At 36.8% G+C, this 17,465-nt stretch overlaps 1 protein-coding gene across 1 annotated transcript in view; it reads left to right on the top strand.

The window, feature by feature from the left end:
* The first annotated feature begins 14,455 nt into the window (after positions 1–14,455).
* Positions 14,456–17,465, top strand: part of LOC132095552 (potassium voltage-gated channel subfamily H member 7-like) — a 91,591-nt gene continuing 88,581 nt past the window's right edge. Inside the window, exons 1-2 of the mRNA XM_059500662.1 lie at positions 14,456–14,962; positions 16,306–16,536. Coding sequence (XP_059356645.1) covers positions 14,887–14,962; positions 16,306–16,536 — 307 coding nt within the window. The 5' untranslated portion in view covers positions 14,456–14,886. The remainder of the gene's footprint in view (positions 14,963–16,305; positions 16,537–17,465) is intronic.

A 17,465-nucleotide genomic window follows, 5' to 3' on the forward strand; every position in this document is an offset into this window, starting at 1 on the left:
TGAACTTAACAGGCCCAACAATATGTGCAATTATTAAGATGACACTGTCAGGGAAAATTGATCGTTTTTGTTTGTAAATATCTCAAGCTCGCCATTTCAGTGGCTGATAATAACTGAATAAGTGAATAAATAAATGAAACCTTTTTTTTTGAGAAAGAGAGCAACACATAAGTCCATGTTGGAAAGATTTTGCTTTTTTAAACCTTCAAACCTGTTCTATATTTAATATTGCATTTTAAATTATTATTATTATATATAAAAAAGTAAAAACAAATAGGTAGTATTTTCTTCGATTTTGTGTAGTTTTGTTAATGGTTTTTGTTTGTTCAGGGCATCACACAACCACTGTTAAACATTTATTTGGCATTTATAATATTGCATCTTAAATAATAATATGTTAATAAATAAATAAATATATAATAATAATAATTATTATTATTATTATATTTAATTCGTATCATTATAATTATTAGCCGTAGTAAATGTGGTATTTAAATTGCATGTTAAATTGTATTTTAAATATAAATTAAATGTACAATAATCAACAATAAAAATGTGAAATTATATTAAAAAACATTAGGGCTGTTAAACAAATAAAAATGACTTATTTCTTAACTGTTTGTCTCAATTACTACATTCAGTTATATTTAAAAAAAAGAAAACAACATTATATATATACATTTCTCAAACTGCTTCAGTTGTTACAGGAAACTACACCCATGGTAGTGATATTTAGTTCTTATTAGGTTATTGATTGTAATAAAGCCAATGCCGGTTTGGTGCCGATGAAGAGTTTGTGGGTAATATGTGACAGAAAAGGTAGAGAAACACAGATCTAAACCCCACCAACACACACACACACACTCACATCTCAGCTGAATGGCAGAATCATTTCACTGTTGAAATGTGACACGGTGTCTGGGCTGTTTAATTTGTGAGAGTGGTTAGCTGGTGAAGGATTGAAGATCTGGGGGGCTTTAGAAGCACAAAGTCAATTTGCATTGAGAAACAGCAGCCTGTGATGGTGCTGGGTGGTTACTATGGTTACGTGTGTGATGGCGGGGGCCAGGTCAGGCACAGATGAGGGTGAGGTAATAAGCCCATTGAGTACACACACACACACACACACACACACACACACACACACACAACTCATTGAGCTTGCTTTGAAGCCACCAAGAGGGCTCTAACCAGCTCAAATACTTCACCTTTAAAGGACTAGTTCACACAAAATGAACCTACTGTCTTTATTTACTCACTTCACCTTCATGTCAAAATGAGACATTTTTAATGCCCACACTATTAGATATAACAAAAACAAAAAGTGTTACTTTATTAGCATTGAAATATTATTCATGTTTTTCTTTTTTAATTTTAGATTTAATTTAATAAAATTTTGTTTTAGGAATTTTAGTAAAACTGGTTATTGAAATTTTCTTCTGGGAACAGTTGTATAAAACAAAAAGCAACTGTGCAAATTTAGAATCCATCCCAATCAGTCCCAACCGTGGTAGACTTCAAAATAATGAAAAAATTAAAATAAACAATAATAATAAAAATAAATTAAGTAATATTATGAATAACATGAATAACAATAAAATAATGTTTACAAAGATTTTAGAAAAGATTATACAACATTAAAAACTGAAAGCCATAAATGTACAGTTTTTACATTAGATCCATGTAAAAGTTTTAGTAATTTTGCTATGTTTTTGACATTTTTTAAATGTCTACATGTTTTCTATTCATTTTTTATTTCAGTTTTAGTCATATTAGTACATTAAGTTAAACTTAATTAAAATGAGAAATTTTTCCTCAGCAACTAGCTGAAATAATCAGTTTTTATGTTTTATTTTATTTCAAGCAACATAATTTTTATTTATTGATGGTTTTTTTTTTTTTTAGTTTTAGTTTTGATTTACAATAATAAACCTGTTTCACAGTTACCAAAACGGTCAAGCACTATTATTTTTTATTTGATATTATCATTAAGTTTTATTAATATTTTGAATAAGATGTTATTTTTATTTTAATTTTAGTTAAGTTTTAGTATTTTTTTTGTTGGTTACATTCTTGTCTATATATATTTTTATCTTTCTATACAATTTTTATTTATTAATTCTATTTTTTTTTTTAAGTTATTTTAGTACTTACTAAACTAAACAAAAAAGGCAAATGTTGCCTTAGCAAATAGCTGAAGCAAAATTATAATTATTTTTTTAAATATTTTATTTTGCTTCAGTTAACATTTATTTAATTTTTAAACAAGAGCTTTAAGCTTTAAGTTAAATATAATAACCCTGCTCTTAAGCTCCAAAAACTACAAAAATCACCATAATTGTAGGCTTGATGACACACTATACTGAAAGTCTTTTGATGTCATACATTAGCTAATAAAATTAACTTAATGCAGGTTCCTGGTCTCATTGTGACCGATTCATTAGTGCACTTTCTATTCTCAGATCAAAATGACTTGCTCTTTTGAAATAACTTTGCTTTTTCACTGATGTGCACTTAGACTGTGCAAACTATTGGATAATGTTAATCAACAGCCAAAAAGCTATTTGGTCATTGTTTTAGCATCTGATGCTCAGTCTGGCTCCATTCTCAGAAACAACCACTTTTCCCAAATCCAACCTATTCCTGTCCTTTTAGATAAATGGATATATTATTTTACTTGAAAATGAGGCATATTGAGTAAAGCAGGTTATGAATATCAGTATGAATGGGAGTGACTTGAATTTTGCAGCAGGTTTCAATCAAACTCCAGTCACTCTTAACAGAGTCAAAGTTCATCGACTTTTCTTTACCCTCAGAGCTGCTCATAAAATATTCAGGCCTGTTTAGCACAGGTTTAAAAACATTATTCTTCATTCATATACTGGAACAGAGAGATGATGCTTTGTATTTGACCTAATAGTGTTGTACACAATCATCAGAGCTAATCCTGCATCCTCATAATCCACAGACATGATTCCATTCATCCATGTGTAAACTCCATTCATTTACAGTAACGACTCCGAAAGAATGAGGTTAATTAGTAGAAAGTAAAGTAATGGTATACTGTATATAGATATAAGTCAATGCCTGAATGTGTGAAATCATTAAAAGGGTTGAACTTTTATGTTTATACAGGAAGAGACAGAGAGATGTGCAGATGATAGACAAGATAGACAGATTTTATATACATCAAAGAATCCTGAAAGAATATATTTAATCTGGTTTCCACAAAAATATGAAACGCCTCAATCATTTTGAACATTGATCATAATCAGAAATGTTTCTTGAGCAGCAAATCAGCATATTAGCATGATTTCTGAAGATCATGTGACACTGAAGACTGGAGAAATGATGCTGAAAATACAGCTGCACATCACAGAAATAAAATACATTTTACAATAGAAACCTGCTATTTAAAATTTGTAATAATATTTCACAATATTACTGTTTTAACAGTATTTTTGATCAGCCTTGGTGAGCAGAAGAGACTACGTTCAAAAACATTTAAAATAATTTTACCAACCCTAAATAAGGGTTATTATTATTAACTAAAACTAATGCTATAAAAACATTATAAATAAAATAAATGGTTTACATTTGGTTTAACTTAATGTACTAAAATAACTAAAGTGAAATAAACCTATGTCTAAAAACTATATAAAAAAAGAAACCGATACAAATTACAAAAAAAATTAACTTAAAATGAAAATATAAAATAAAAAATATAAAAAATAATTCAAACTAATAATAAAAATGAGGTTACACTTTATTTTGGTTTCAACTAATTTTAATTAATTTGCAATTACATGTCTACAAACTCTCAGAGTAGACTGTTAAGTCAGGTTTAGGGTTAGTAGAATAAGTTGACATACTTTTTTAAAGTTTCTCAAAGTCAGTATGTTGTGTGTTGTGGACTATTCAAAATAAAGTGTTAGAGGATAGAGGACTGCTAGTTGAAGTTTAGTTGCAAAATTAAAATTACTTACTGTTAGTGGAATGTCTAACACTATCTCAAAATAACTCGGCCTCAAACTTTTAAACAGTAGTGCATTGAGCATTTTCACTAATTAAATTGATAGAATCTACTTTTTATAGCTTGAAGTCCAGCTACTGTAACTAGTTTGTCTGAAAGGTAGTTGTACTTCAAACTATAAGACACTTGTATAGTTGAGATGTGTTAAACATATGTGAGTCAATCATAATCTGTAAACTCACGCGTGTAATCAGTGCTGGTATGAAGTGCGGACATATGTTCTCACTCCAGGGGCCCTTTCACCAACCCTGATAACCTCATCAGAGAGAGCCGATGCTCGGGACACTCGTGCAGGGCTCTTTCTGGGAATCACAGAGGGTTATAGACAGCGGGTGACACGAAACACAAAAACAAATGAGAAGGAGGTAGAGACGGGGAGATAAAGAGCAAGAAAACGTTTACGACAGGCTGTGACACAATCTGAGGCTGACAGCTGACAAGAGAGAAAACAGGAGCACGAGAGAGAGTTTTATGATGGGGTGGCAGCACTATCAGCGTGTGACAGGCGGGATGTGTGTGTTCTTTAGTGAATGCACATTGTGGCCTCTTCCCACGGGACCTGCGCTCCACTCACTAAAGATAGAAACTCTGGCATGGTGAGACACTTATCACCTCACTAAATGAATGGAAAGAAAGCCTTGTGTTGCATTGTACTCCAAACAGGACCTGTAGCCATGACAATAGGCTACATAAATGCCCAAATCCAACTTGCTGAATAAAACTATTAGCCTACATGTAATTTCAGCTAAACTTTGTTTGCACGCAGGAGTTGTTAAATGTTTCCATTGCAACTACCTAGCTAACAGAGAACGATCTCAGAACGTTCTGGCAAGGTTCTCTCAAAGTTCCGAACAAACATTCTTCACATAACGTTAATAGAATGTCTTTATAAAGTTGCTAAAGCAATGCACAATAAACCCTGGGAACCCTGACGTTGTATTAATGCAGGGGTTTTCAAACATTTTTGTCAGCCGAACCCCTTTGTACTTGAAGTACCCCTGAGATTTTAAGTAAATATTTCAATTATTTAATGGCACATTTGCCTGTTTAACTTTAAAAACATTTATTAATTTGTATCAGTTTTAATAGTATTTTAGTAATATTTACATAGCTATTGTTATTATAACACTAAACATATTATAAAAATACATATTACTTTCATTTACAATGTAATTATTATTTTTTATTTTTTATAAAGGGCTTCCCCAAAATATAACTATTTTTATACATTTCAGATTTTACATTTACATCACATTTGTATAAACCTTCTTTGCAAAAACATTTTAATTATTCATTTATTAATAGTATTAACTTTCTCAGGTTATGTATGTAACCATAGTTCCCTGAGTAGGGAACGAGACACTGCGTCCTCTAGGGGGCGCTTTGGGGAGCATACATTGAAAAAACACCAACTTGTTGGCCGGCGACAGCCTCCGACGTCACTACTGGCGCGACTATAAATCAGCACCGGGAGAGCACGTCATTACCTTCTTCGTCTGAAGCTTGCGTCCGAAGCATGGCAGGGAGCTAGAGGACGTAGTGTCTCATTCCCTACTCAGGGAACTATGGTTACATACATAACCTGAGACAGTTCCCTTTCAAGGGAACTTCGAACTGCGTCCTCTAGTGGGCGCTTTTGGGAACAGTATACCCACGCCGCCATGCTGAGTGGAGTGCAGGCCAGAATCATGGCGAGCACTAAGTACAAACTCTACCATTTCCATGGGAGTTGCCCCTGAGACGTTTAGACGGCTGTCTGTGACAGTACCCCTTAAGGCCAAAAGGCCTAAGCTACATACCCAACACATACCCAACTTAATTGTTAGGTAAATATTTTGTTCCATTGTTAAAAGTCGGTGCATAGGACAGACCTATCCGCAATCGCTATACATGGTTCTGACCAAAGAAGAGTGCTTTGGAATCTCCATTACGCATGAAACGCAACATACCTTTGCTGCGTTTCCCGATAACATTGTCTCTTAACGCGATACGAAGACTCTTAAGGTATAACTTAACTAAAGGTATACTACCACTAAAGGTATATCATTGCTAGGCGTCTTCAGCGCTATCATCCACTCGCGAGGCAGAGGCGCTGGCGCCCTTCCTAGCAACGGCGCTGTTTTTGGTAAAACGTGATTTTATTAAGTTTTGTTTTATGGAAAACTATTTTTAAAAGATATACGTTTTTTATAAATTTTATCTTAATTTTGATCAATGTTTTGATCAACGGCTGGTAATTAATGACTCATGCAGCCGTTCGCGTGGTTGTGATTTTTTTAAAGTTGAACGTAGGCCTATTTTTACGTTTGCATGCGAACCCGTGTTTAGACCCGTGTTTCCCTTGTGTCCCGTATCACCGTTTCAGCCAAATTTGCGGGTACCCGAACCCGTGCAGGACTCTAATCCGAGGATACATAGGGTGGAGTGGTGCCCAAGATGAACGGGGCTTTTACCAACTCAAGAAAGGGCACGAAGCAACCGCGCGAAGCCCTCACCATATAGGATTTTAGAAAGAAGGCAGAATACTAGCGTGCGAACTTACCACAGTGTGGATTTCAGAAAGTGTGCAAGGACTTCACGTGCACACTTACCATAGCATGGATTTTCTAATACTGTTCTAAGGAGGGGCTCTCGTGGCACTCTGATAAAGCAGCTCATAGATGGAATAGTGTATCTCAAAACAGTATGATTGAGAGTCATCAACTCTATCTATGGAAACAATAATGGAGCGCTCTGGGGAAAAAACAGAGAACTCAGTCTCATACGAGAGGAGAACTCCGGGCTCAGAGTAGCGCGCTCATAGGTGACCCTTTTTTTGGAAAAAGGGGAGCACTGCTAAATTACCATGAGAATCACCCAAATAGCCCCTCATGTTGAGGGAAGTGATGCTTGAGGTGTATAAACAAATACACACTGGCTGAATGGAGCCCAAGGGACCAAGGTCTAATTATCTCAAGAAAGGGAATGAAGCGGAGCACGTAACCCTAATCGTACAAAATTTCAGAACATTTGCAGAGTCTTGCGTGCAAACGTACCATTTGTGGATTTTTCACGTGCACACTGACCACCATGTGGTTTTGAGAAAGTACACAAAGCTTAGCGTGTGTACTTAAAGGTTCCTAAGCATCGCAGAGGTGCTGAATCTCACGGGAGAGGCAAGCTCAATTTTACAAACTTTGGGCGAGGGGAGCATCACCTGAGGCAGCATATACAAGAAGACTTCTGTAACTGCCACCTCCACTTCCCGGTAGATGCAACAGCACCCCTAAGCGGCCAGGAGACCCCTCGGGGTGACCTGGCCGGACATCCATGAAATTCCCTGCAGTGCTGTGCCAGGCCTGATGATCCAGGAGGCTCCCTCAGAAACCTGTGATCTCAGCCGCCTAATACCGGAACATGAAGACGGATGGCTGCTGCTGGCGAATGTTTAGTAAACACTGTAACTGAGCACTGCAAAGGAAACTCAAAGAGTTTATTAGTAGACACATAACCACCAGCAATTAAATACACATAAGTATATACAGAGAGGTTTACATTTACTCACCCACCCTCCTGTGCCGGAGCCCCACTCAAGGGGCGCCTCCTTTTAGTCTGGACCATCAGTCAGGTGGTTGCTATGAACATAGAACCATAAAAACATTATAGGTCCAGCATAGGAGACTGTTATGCAAGAGGTTTCCACCTAACCTCGATCAGGTGGAGAGCTGGTGGTTACAGGGGAATTAGGAAGGGGAGGATAAAAGCAGAAGTTAACCCTCTGAAGTCGATTAACGCATATACGCGTTATGAGGCTATTTTCTCCTGACAACCTCTTAAACTCCAGAGGGTTAAAAATCCCCAAAGGGAACGGGTAGATACCTCGGTATCACTCCGATTTGGACGAGAACGCTGCCTCGTCTAGATCATACCCCTTAGGTTCTGCTTACCTCCTCGTGACCCACAATTCCTCTAACCCCTGCCCGCAAGTGGGGGAGGAACGCGAGTTGCAACACTAGCCTTCTGTGCCCGTCTTTGATCCTCAGATCGAGACAGGCCAGGACCCCTATGTTGTTCGGGCTCAGACCTGGACCTTCGTGGAATGAAGGATCTGAAAGCAGTAGAGCGCGCCTTCGTCTCCCTGAACTTCTCAAATCGCAGTCTCAGCGGAAATACCGAAAAGTTCAGAAGGCGAAACCTGAGCATCGAGCAGAAAGCATTTTCTTTCCTCCCGATGTCTGCCATGTTCATCCACAGATGTCTCTACACTGCCACCATGGCCGCCATAGTTCTGCCCATGGCGGAGGCGGCCTGCTTGGTAGCACGGAGAGAGATCCGTGGTGCGGCGCAGCTCAGCTACCTGATCAGAAAAAGGCCCCTGCCTCTATCCAGGTCTCTTAGCAGATCAGTCTGATATGCTTGAAGCACCAGCATTGTGCTGTAATAAACCCATAGCCTGACCTGCTACTGCGTATGCCTTGCCATTTAAACGAGATGATTTTCTCTCGTCCGCCGCCCTTTTTTTTCTTTTTTGAGCGCGAAAGGGAAAGTCCCTCTTTAAACCATTCAGACAGATCCACCTGTATTCCCATGAGCTCATTTTCTTCCACGCCTCAGCGCGGACAGATCCTGAACCGCGGCAAGCAGATGGCTGCTTTTTTTTTTCTTTTCTTTCAGAAGAGAGACGAACGAGAGCGGAGCTTTTTCCATTGAAAAAACGCTCACAATGCACGCAAATTGCCTCCTCAAAGACATCGCGTGCGTGCTCTTCACCCAAACAAATGACGCAAAGATCGCGTGTGTCATCGGGTGTCGACACGGATGCACACATCGTCTAAACGCTTGCTAGTTGTCGCCATGATAAACAGAGAAAGATCGCCCTTACCGGTTCTTTCAGATGCATGCTTCAAACAAAACAGTCAGTGAAGATGAAGAAGATAATGACATGCTTTCCCAGTGCTGATTTATAGTCGCGCCGGTAGTGACGTCGGAGGCTGTCGCCGGCCAACAAGTTGGTGTTTTTTCACTTTGGGAAACCCTGTATTAACGTATTAACATATTAAAAAGTTACCACACAAATGTTCTCCAATTTTCATAATCCAATCAATTCTCGGAGTGATGTTTCTTGAGCAGCAAATCAGCATATTAGAATGCTTTCAGATGGATCATGTGACTTAAGACTGCAGTAAAACTCACCCTTGCATCACAGCAATGAATTAAAATTTTAAATAATATTTCACAACATTAATGTTTTTTACTGTATTTTCTGATCAAATAAATGCAGCTTTGGGGACCATAAGAGACTTTGCATTAAACCAACTGAAGGTTTACTGTAAATATTTACCACAGTAAAAGTTGTTCTTATGGGAAAAAACTACAATGCAACCTCACAGCTGTCTGCATTAAAATTGAACATGCTTAGCTTTAGCTTATAAGAAAGCAGGTATAAAAACTTCTGTCCTTAAATGACAACACAGTCTGCTGTTTGTTCCAGACAGCTGTTTTTGAGTCTGAAAACATGAATGGGCAGAGAATGAAGGGATGGAAGACAAAGAGAGCGACAGAGGGGAAACAAATCAGCCTGCCGTATCGCTATTGAAAAGGCTGATGGCATTGACCCTAATCATGATGGACATAGTGAAGGAGAGAGAGAATGAGAGATGGAGGTGAGGGAGAGGGAGAAGCATCAGTGGCAGCATTATGGGATAGATGGGCTCCTGGCGTGAGGGTTGGATTAAGCGCTTCTCTCTCCTGCTGTTTGCCAATTGCTCCTTATTCCCACAGATTAAGGGGAAAATGAAGGATCCGTGGCATCCTGTCAGAGGGAAAAACTGTGGCTTTTTGAAACAATCAGGAGCCATATAGACTAGCATGAGTCTCTCGCTCAGGGAACACACTAACTATGTCACTGCAGAGACGAAGGGGCTTTCTGAAGAGAAATGAATTGCCATGATGCTGGGATGTCTGTGTGTTACATTAAATAAACACTGCTTAATGCATAAACATTATAAGAAAAATAAACCCTCATTGGGAATATTTGACTTCCAATCGAGCAAAATGCAGTCAAACTTCAGCATTTGTGCTCCAGAATACAGATGAGAGGTTTTCACTGTGCAACCTGTATAGAAAGCAAGGATTAAACATGAATTTTTTGAAGGTTAAATATGACAGTGAAGACTAGAGACGTTCCCATTCTGCTTTAGCTTAGTTCAGCCACATACAGATCAATCAAGCTATCTATAGCCTCCAAATCAGGCCTTCTTACAGGGTTTTACTCCAGGACCTGGATTTTACATTGTTCATCACACAAAAATATAACACTGAAAAGCATTATGTTACCTCAAACTGCAGAGGCCCAAAAATATACAGAACCTCTAAACCTATGCGAAACAGGACACTAGACCTAGGCAAAATAGGAAAAATGACCATTTAAGATAATAATTTATTTTGAATTTTATGGTTTCATGCATTTTCAACTAAACGCAGTCAACTTATCTTTACTTTTCAGACCGAGAAGGCTGCAGGCCACTTTTTCCAGTAACATGCACATCATTTCTGACACAGTTTTAGTCGATGTCACAACTTCTCTGGTTCCAAGGCATTAATTTGATGAAATTTCAGCCTAGCTGTCATATGTCAGTACTCAATTTCAAAGCCTGAAATGCACAGAGGCACACAGTTTCTCGGAAATATGGCCACATTAAAAACACCTGCAGTGTCTGAAATGGTCAATTTCTTTTGAGGTTAGTGCTTGTCCATATAGGGAGCAAATCAGAACAGGTCATCTCTCACACTGTGCATCGTTTAAATCTCACACGCAGGATTAGTAACGTCCCCTTCACCCGGCATTACCTCACACCCATGAGTCCACAGACCTGGACGATGACGCGTGTGCATCATCCAGTTTAGCTTGTATTGAGCTCGTCAGTTCATGGACAGCTCAGGTATCAGCAGATCATACATGAGAAGATCAAAATCCTCAGCAGATGTTAAAAACAAACAGAGGGTTTGAAGAAAAGGGGGCATCACCATGAGTGGGATTTCAGTGATCCCTGATCATTTCACGTTGATCTCACAGCATGCACCGTTTAATTCGAAAAGCGCTCACATACACATACTCTCTCATTCAGTGCCTCAGAGAAACGTTCTTTCATTAGGTAAACCGCAGCCTCTCAGATCTTCAGAGATTTGCAGCGTTTCCTCATGACTGATGGCCTGACAGATAGAGAATTCATATCAGTCAGCAGAAGAAAAGCTGTGAATGATCATGGCTCAGAAACTGTCTACATCGTCAGAAAAAAAATCACCTCCAGAAGTGATGACAATCCAGATCCAGGATTCACCTTCTAGAATCAGTTCTGCTTGATTATAGAGGTTCAGAGTCCAGTAATCTTATGAAAACATGTCTCATTTCACACCAAATTCACAATATATTTTTTTTAATTTATTCATTCATATTGCATCAAGAAAATGAATGAATGTCTTATTATATATTATATATTTTAAGCATAAATTAAAATTAGTTCAAATACTTTAATGATGTATAAATCGTTTAAATTAAATTAAATTAAATTATTATTTTTATTTATTTAGCCAGGTTAATATTTATAAAGCCAGGACCATACATACAAGAGGGCCACAAAATAAAAAATAAAAAAAATAAAAATAATAATAATAAATTGAAATTTTAAAATGTAAAATTTGGAAGTTTGAAAAAAAAAAAACATGAATGTTTACATATATAAGTTGACATGAACCAGACAAGATTCTGAAAAAGATACTACCATAGCTTTACAAAATAAATAAAATATCATTATTTTTGCATTGCAGAAATGAAAATGATATTTCATTCTACTTCATATGTCATCCAAAAATGATTGAAAGAACAGAAAATCTTTTGGCTTGTAGTTGAAACTTTACTTGAAAAGGAGGTATTTTAACAGATTTTCAACAAATTCATCCACGCACAATCTTGTGCAGATGACGTTAAGACTCACAGTAAATGTGTGATGAGCAGCTCTGAGCTGCTGCCATATTTGACACACTCCAACAGCTGTGTGAGTCTCACACTGACACCTGCAGTTCCCTCTTCTGCTTTTGACTCGCATCAGGGTGTGAATTACAGAGGGCTCTGACTCCCCCAATTAAGGCTCGAACTCCCCTACAGGAAGCCAAAACAAAAGGTTTGGGTGGTGGGAGTCTAGCATTCGAAAAATTACATATTCAGAAATTGGCTTCGTCTGAGGAGGTTACTATAGCAACAGTACACTTTCTGTTTGGATCGGTATCCAGAACTCAGATCGCCTCCATCTTCATCATCACTGTGAGCTGCACCACATGCAATTAAACTCCATATCAGAGCTGCACATGGAGACTTTATCAAAAGACTTCCAGTATGTCTTAAAACAAACTCCAGCAGTTAGGCTAATTAATTTTTAAGATGTCTTGCTTGTAGAATCATTGTATTTATGTACTCTGTAATTCCAATAATTTGATTAGAAATGATCACAGCAAGGTTGAAAATCTGAGATATTACAGTTTCAGATATAAAAGCTTATTTCCACCATATGATAAAAAATTAAAAATACAATTGTGACTTTTTAATTCACACACACACACACACACACACATATATATATATATATATATATATATATATATATATATATATATATATATAATGTATAAAATGAAATTCAGAGTTTATATCTCACTTTTATCAGAATTACAAAATATTAACTCAGAATTGCATAGTAAACACAGAACTGCAATATACTCACAATTTTGAGAATAAAGGTCTGAATTGTGAGATGTAAATAAACATCTACAACAGAAGAGGGTCAGAATTGTAAATTGAAAATCAACAATTACCTTTCATATTTAGTTTTTTGGTGGAAAAGAATTTAGGGGAAAAAGACTTCAGAACTACAAGATGTAAATTCAGAATTGTGAGGAAAAGAACTCAGAACTGTAAAATGAAAATCAGAATTAACTGAGATTTTTTTCATTCTGTGGTGAAAAGGCTTCTATGAGATACTGCACAGGAGATAAAAAGGATATTTATCTTAGGACTCAATAAGAGAAGCAGACTGCTCCATTTGCTCTTCATCCTCACTGCTGTCTAGGAGGAACAATAAAGATAATAGAGATCACATTACTCTTTTACAATCAAATAAAGACACAAAAATTAATTTAATCTGACAAGTCATTTTGGGAAAGGAACAGTAGGCCCAACAATAAATGCATTTCTGTTGTTGTAGTTGGTGTTTGCTTTTTCAGTGCTGTCCATCCTCTTGTTTTTTCTCAATGGAGCAGATGGGTTTTCAGCCCTCACTGAAATACTGGGACAGATGTTTCAGTAAGACAAGCTCTCCATTCTGCTCTTTCTGTCTTTCTTTCTTTCTGTCTCTCTCATTCTTTTTTAAGCGCTGCTGAAGCCGCATGCCACCCAACCTTGGAGATTAGCTTGAAATTGTGAGCAGACACATTTTGATTAATGCAAACGCCCACACAGCAGCGGAGAAGCTCATTCAGTAAATTTGCATCATGTTTGGTATTAAGGGTTCACAAAGTAAAAGTCTGGTAGTAAAGAGTGGGAATATTGCAGAGGGCCATTCAGGACCATGGACAGATCATTGTATTGCAAGATAATTTTACAAAACACCTTTCAGTGTGGCAAACTTTGAAGGGGCTTCAATAGGTTATTTCTGAGGTACGATTGGTTCATCTTGTTCAAGTTCCAAATTCTCATTTGGTGCCGCTTGCACACAAAATGTCTATTATCTTCAATAGTACTTGTAATCTACTTGTTATAGGAGAAACAATGGCAGTACACTGTAAAATAAAAAAGGTAAGTAATTTCATCCTTAAAGAGGTAACAATTATACAGTTAAGTTAAAAGACAATACACCCAGACATTTGTTGTGAATTCCCAACGCTATAAAAACACAAAAAGCTGACACTGCTCTTGTTTAAAGCTCCCAATTGGCGCACACTATGACCTCATACACTATGTACTTATGTACTACAGTATGCACTCAACCATGTAATGCATGAATTTTATAAGGTCATTTTGTCATTAATAATGGGAGTCTAATAGCCACTTCCCCTTCGTAATTAAAGCTGCGACAGTGCATAAACATTCCACACTTAAAGTGCACTTTTTCTTTTTGGTAATTGTAAGTGTAAAAACGCTACTCGCACTATTTACTACAAAAATGTATATATATATATATATATTTCTTTTCTATATATATATATATATATATATATATATATATATATATATATATATATATATATATATATATATATATATATATATATAATAGGCTACTACAGAACGTCATAGAATAGTGTATGAGTACGCAATTTGGGACACACCTATTGTGCAGCCTACTTCGCAGTTTACATTCATTAGTTTCATAAATCCAAACCTCTGCTGCTATTTTTACACTTCAAAGTCACGAGCGCGATAACTCAACCCCCTTCACGTGCCATCGACGGAACGAGCGCCGCTGAGGCTGACTGCGCGCTGGGGTGAGTTTAGTGTCAGTCACAGCCCCTAGAGGCGGATCACAACACAGTCTTCCATTCGCCTTCCTTCAGCACCACACAGGACTTTACCCGTCTGCGGACAGCGATGCTCGTGCATCCGGAGCTCACCCGACTCTTCCTCATCACCGATTCCCGTCGGTGTCGGTTTCGAGGAGTTCAGCCAAGACTCCGACACGCGTGTGACTACAAGCACCGAATCTGAGTTCACACGGACAAAAGCGCCCTGGAAGTGGAGAGATCGGACAAAGAGCCGCCTTTCGGATGCAGCTATAACTTTGAGGAGGTTTTTCTCGGACGAACAGCTGAAGATTATTACAATCATGCCTGTACGGAGAGGACATGTCGCACCTCAGAATACCTTTCTTGGAATAATAATACGGAAATTCGAGGGGCAGAGTAAGTATTGCAAAACAAGCATAGGCTATACGATTCTTTGTCTTCATGTGATTTAGATAATTAATGAAGTGCTAGTATTAATGCATATACAAATACAGCTTATATGCGACCCTGGACCACAAAACCAGTCTTAAAGGTCTTTTTTATTTTATTTTAATTTTTTATCAAGATTTATACATCATCTGAAATCTGAATAAATAAGCTTTCAATGGATGTTTGGTTTGTAAGGATAAGGCAATGCTGAGATACAACACAAAAAAATCTAAATGTTGAGTAAATCTCCTTTGAAGTTGTCCAAATGAACTTCTTAGCAGTGGATATTACAAATAAAAAAATAAGTTTGTATATATTTACAGTAGTAAATTAAGAAAATATCTTTATGGAACACGATCTTTATTTAATATCCTAATGATTTTTGGCATAGAAGAAAAATCGATTGTTTTGACCCATACAAGGTATTGTTGGCTATTGCTACAAATATACCCCAGAGACTTTAGATTGCTTTTGTGCTCCTGGATCACATATGTACAATATTCACACAGACACAGTTACATTTAAGGAAAGTAAACAGTTGTTTGTTTAAGCGCATTCACTGCATTTGTGTGCATATACTCCACTGATTCTTCATATAAGGTTTTAAAGACTATTATCAATCAAACAAACTATGAAATGACTTAATATATACAATATTATATGTCATACGGCTTTTATAAAGCTTTAGGCCATCAGAGTAATGACAGGAGCTGACACAAAGGTTTTCAAAGAGACTGGCAGATGACAGTCAGGAGACTTTCAGCATTGTCTCTCTAAAGTGTTTACACTTCAGATACATCTGTCAGATGACCGCGTTTATGTAAACAGCAGCTATATACTGTTGAAAAGCATGAATGAAAGCATGCTCTGCATGTATGAATGGTCAGATAAACGATGCTCTCATCTGAAGATTAGACATGCACACAGTGAAATCTAGACTACTGGAGCATATTTAGAGGACTTTTATGGCATGTGAGGTTTTTAAGCACTCATTATATAAGCTGTACAAGGCTCATCGACAATGTTAACAATGTTAATAATATACCTGATACCATTGTCATAAATGTTATAAGCTGTATGTCTTTTATTATAATTACTCACTTATAAACTAAAAATAATCAATGCTGTAGATGAAAAGCAGATTCACTTGAGCTTATTTGTCTTGACTTTCGAGTTCTAGGGGCAACTATGGAGAAACTTGAGTGTGTTTCCTCTAATGTCTAGTTAGATCTGAACAATATCAAATTTGAACTAATTTCTCATCAAATGATCATCCAAGCCCTAAACTAATTTTGTGTGGTTGTTTATAGATAAGAAGTTCATCATAGCCAATGCCCGGGTCCAGAACTGTGCTATTATTTACTGCAACGACGCATTCTGTGAGATGACGGGATTCTCCCGGCCGGATATCATGCAGAAACCTTGTACATGTGACTTCCTGCATGGCGAGCAAACCAAGAGACATGCGATTGCGCAGGTGGCCCAGGCTCTCCTGGGGTCAGAGGAACGGAAAGTGGAGATTACGTACCATCGCAAGGACGGTGAGTCCAACCCCATCCGTTCCATTTGGGTCAGTGGTTTTGAACGGTGTAAAGAAAGAGAGGAAGATCAACAGAGAGAATGGCTGTGTTCCAAAACCAAGCATCCTTGCTTAGAAACAAGGGGCCTTTCACTCATGAAGTGTGTTTGCATTACAAACAGCTTGATGGAAACTCCATCTCTGCAAGTTCTGTGAGTTTGAGTTGCTTATAACATGCTTTTGCATGCAAGTTTGTGATGAGAAACTTTTTGTATGGTTTATACATGTCAAAAAAGAAGCATTTCAAAAAAGAAGTTTCCCTGCATTTTTCCAAGATATAATATATTGATATATTGATATATATTGATATTTATTGATTGGTTAAATTTTTTTTTTTTTAAGTTTTACATTTATTATCTGTGTTTTAATGTTTAAAAGCAAAGAAAGAAAAAAACAACAACCATGAATGTTAGTATTGTAACTGTACTGTTGTTAATAATAATAATAATAATTGTTATTGTTAATAATAATTACTAATAACTATTAAAATAAACAGTAATAATAATTATAATGTAATAATAAATATAATGACTATATACATGAATAATATTAGGAAATACTTGAAAAGTATTAGTGATATTTATTAATTGTTTTATTTTTACAGTTTAAATGAGTGAGTTAGTGAGTGAATGAATGAATAAAAAAAATGACAATTAGATGTTTTATGGTTCCAAAAGAATAGGTGATCAACTAAATGTTGTTAAACTAAACTGACGCAAAATACACTAACAAGCATACACAATACACCAGCTATTAGGTAAAATAATCAAGTTTTAATACTTTATGGTACTGATTAATACTTCATGGTGCATCTATGATGACTCTTATAACAGCAGCACACTAGGTTTGGAACAGAACAAGAAATGTGAGTAGTGCGTCTCTTTTTCACAC

This window comes from Carassius carassius, chromosome 19 (genome assembly GCF_963082965.1).
Source record: "Carassius carassius chromosome 19, fCarCar2.1, whole genome shotgun sequence".
NCBI lineage: Eukaryota > Metazoa > Chordata > Actinopteri > Cypriniformes > Cyprinidae > Carassius > Carassius carassius.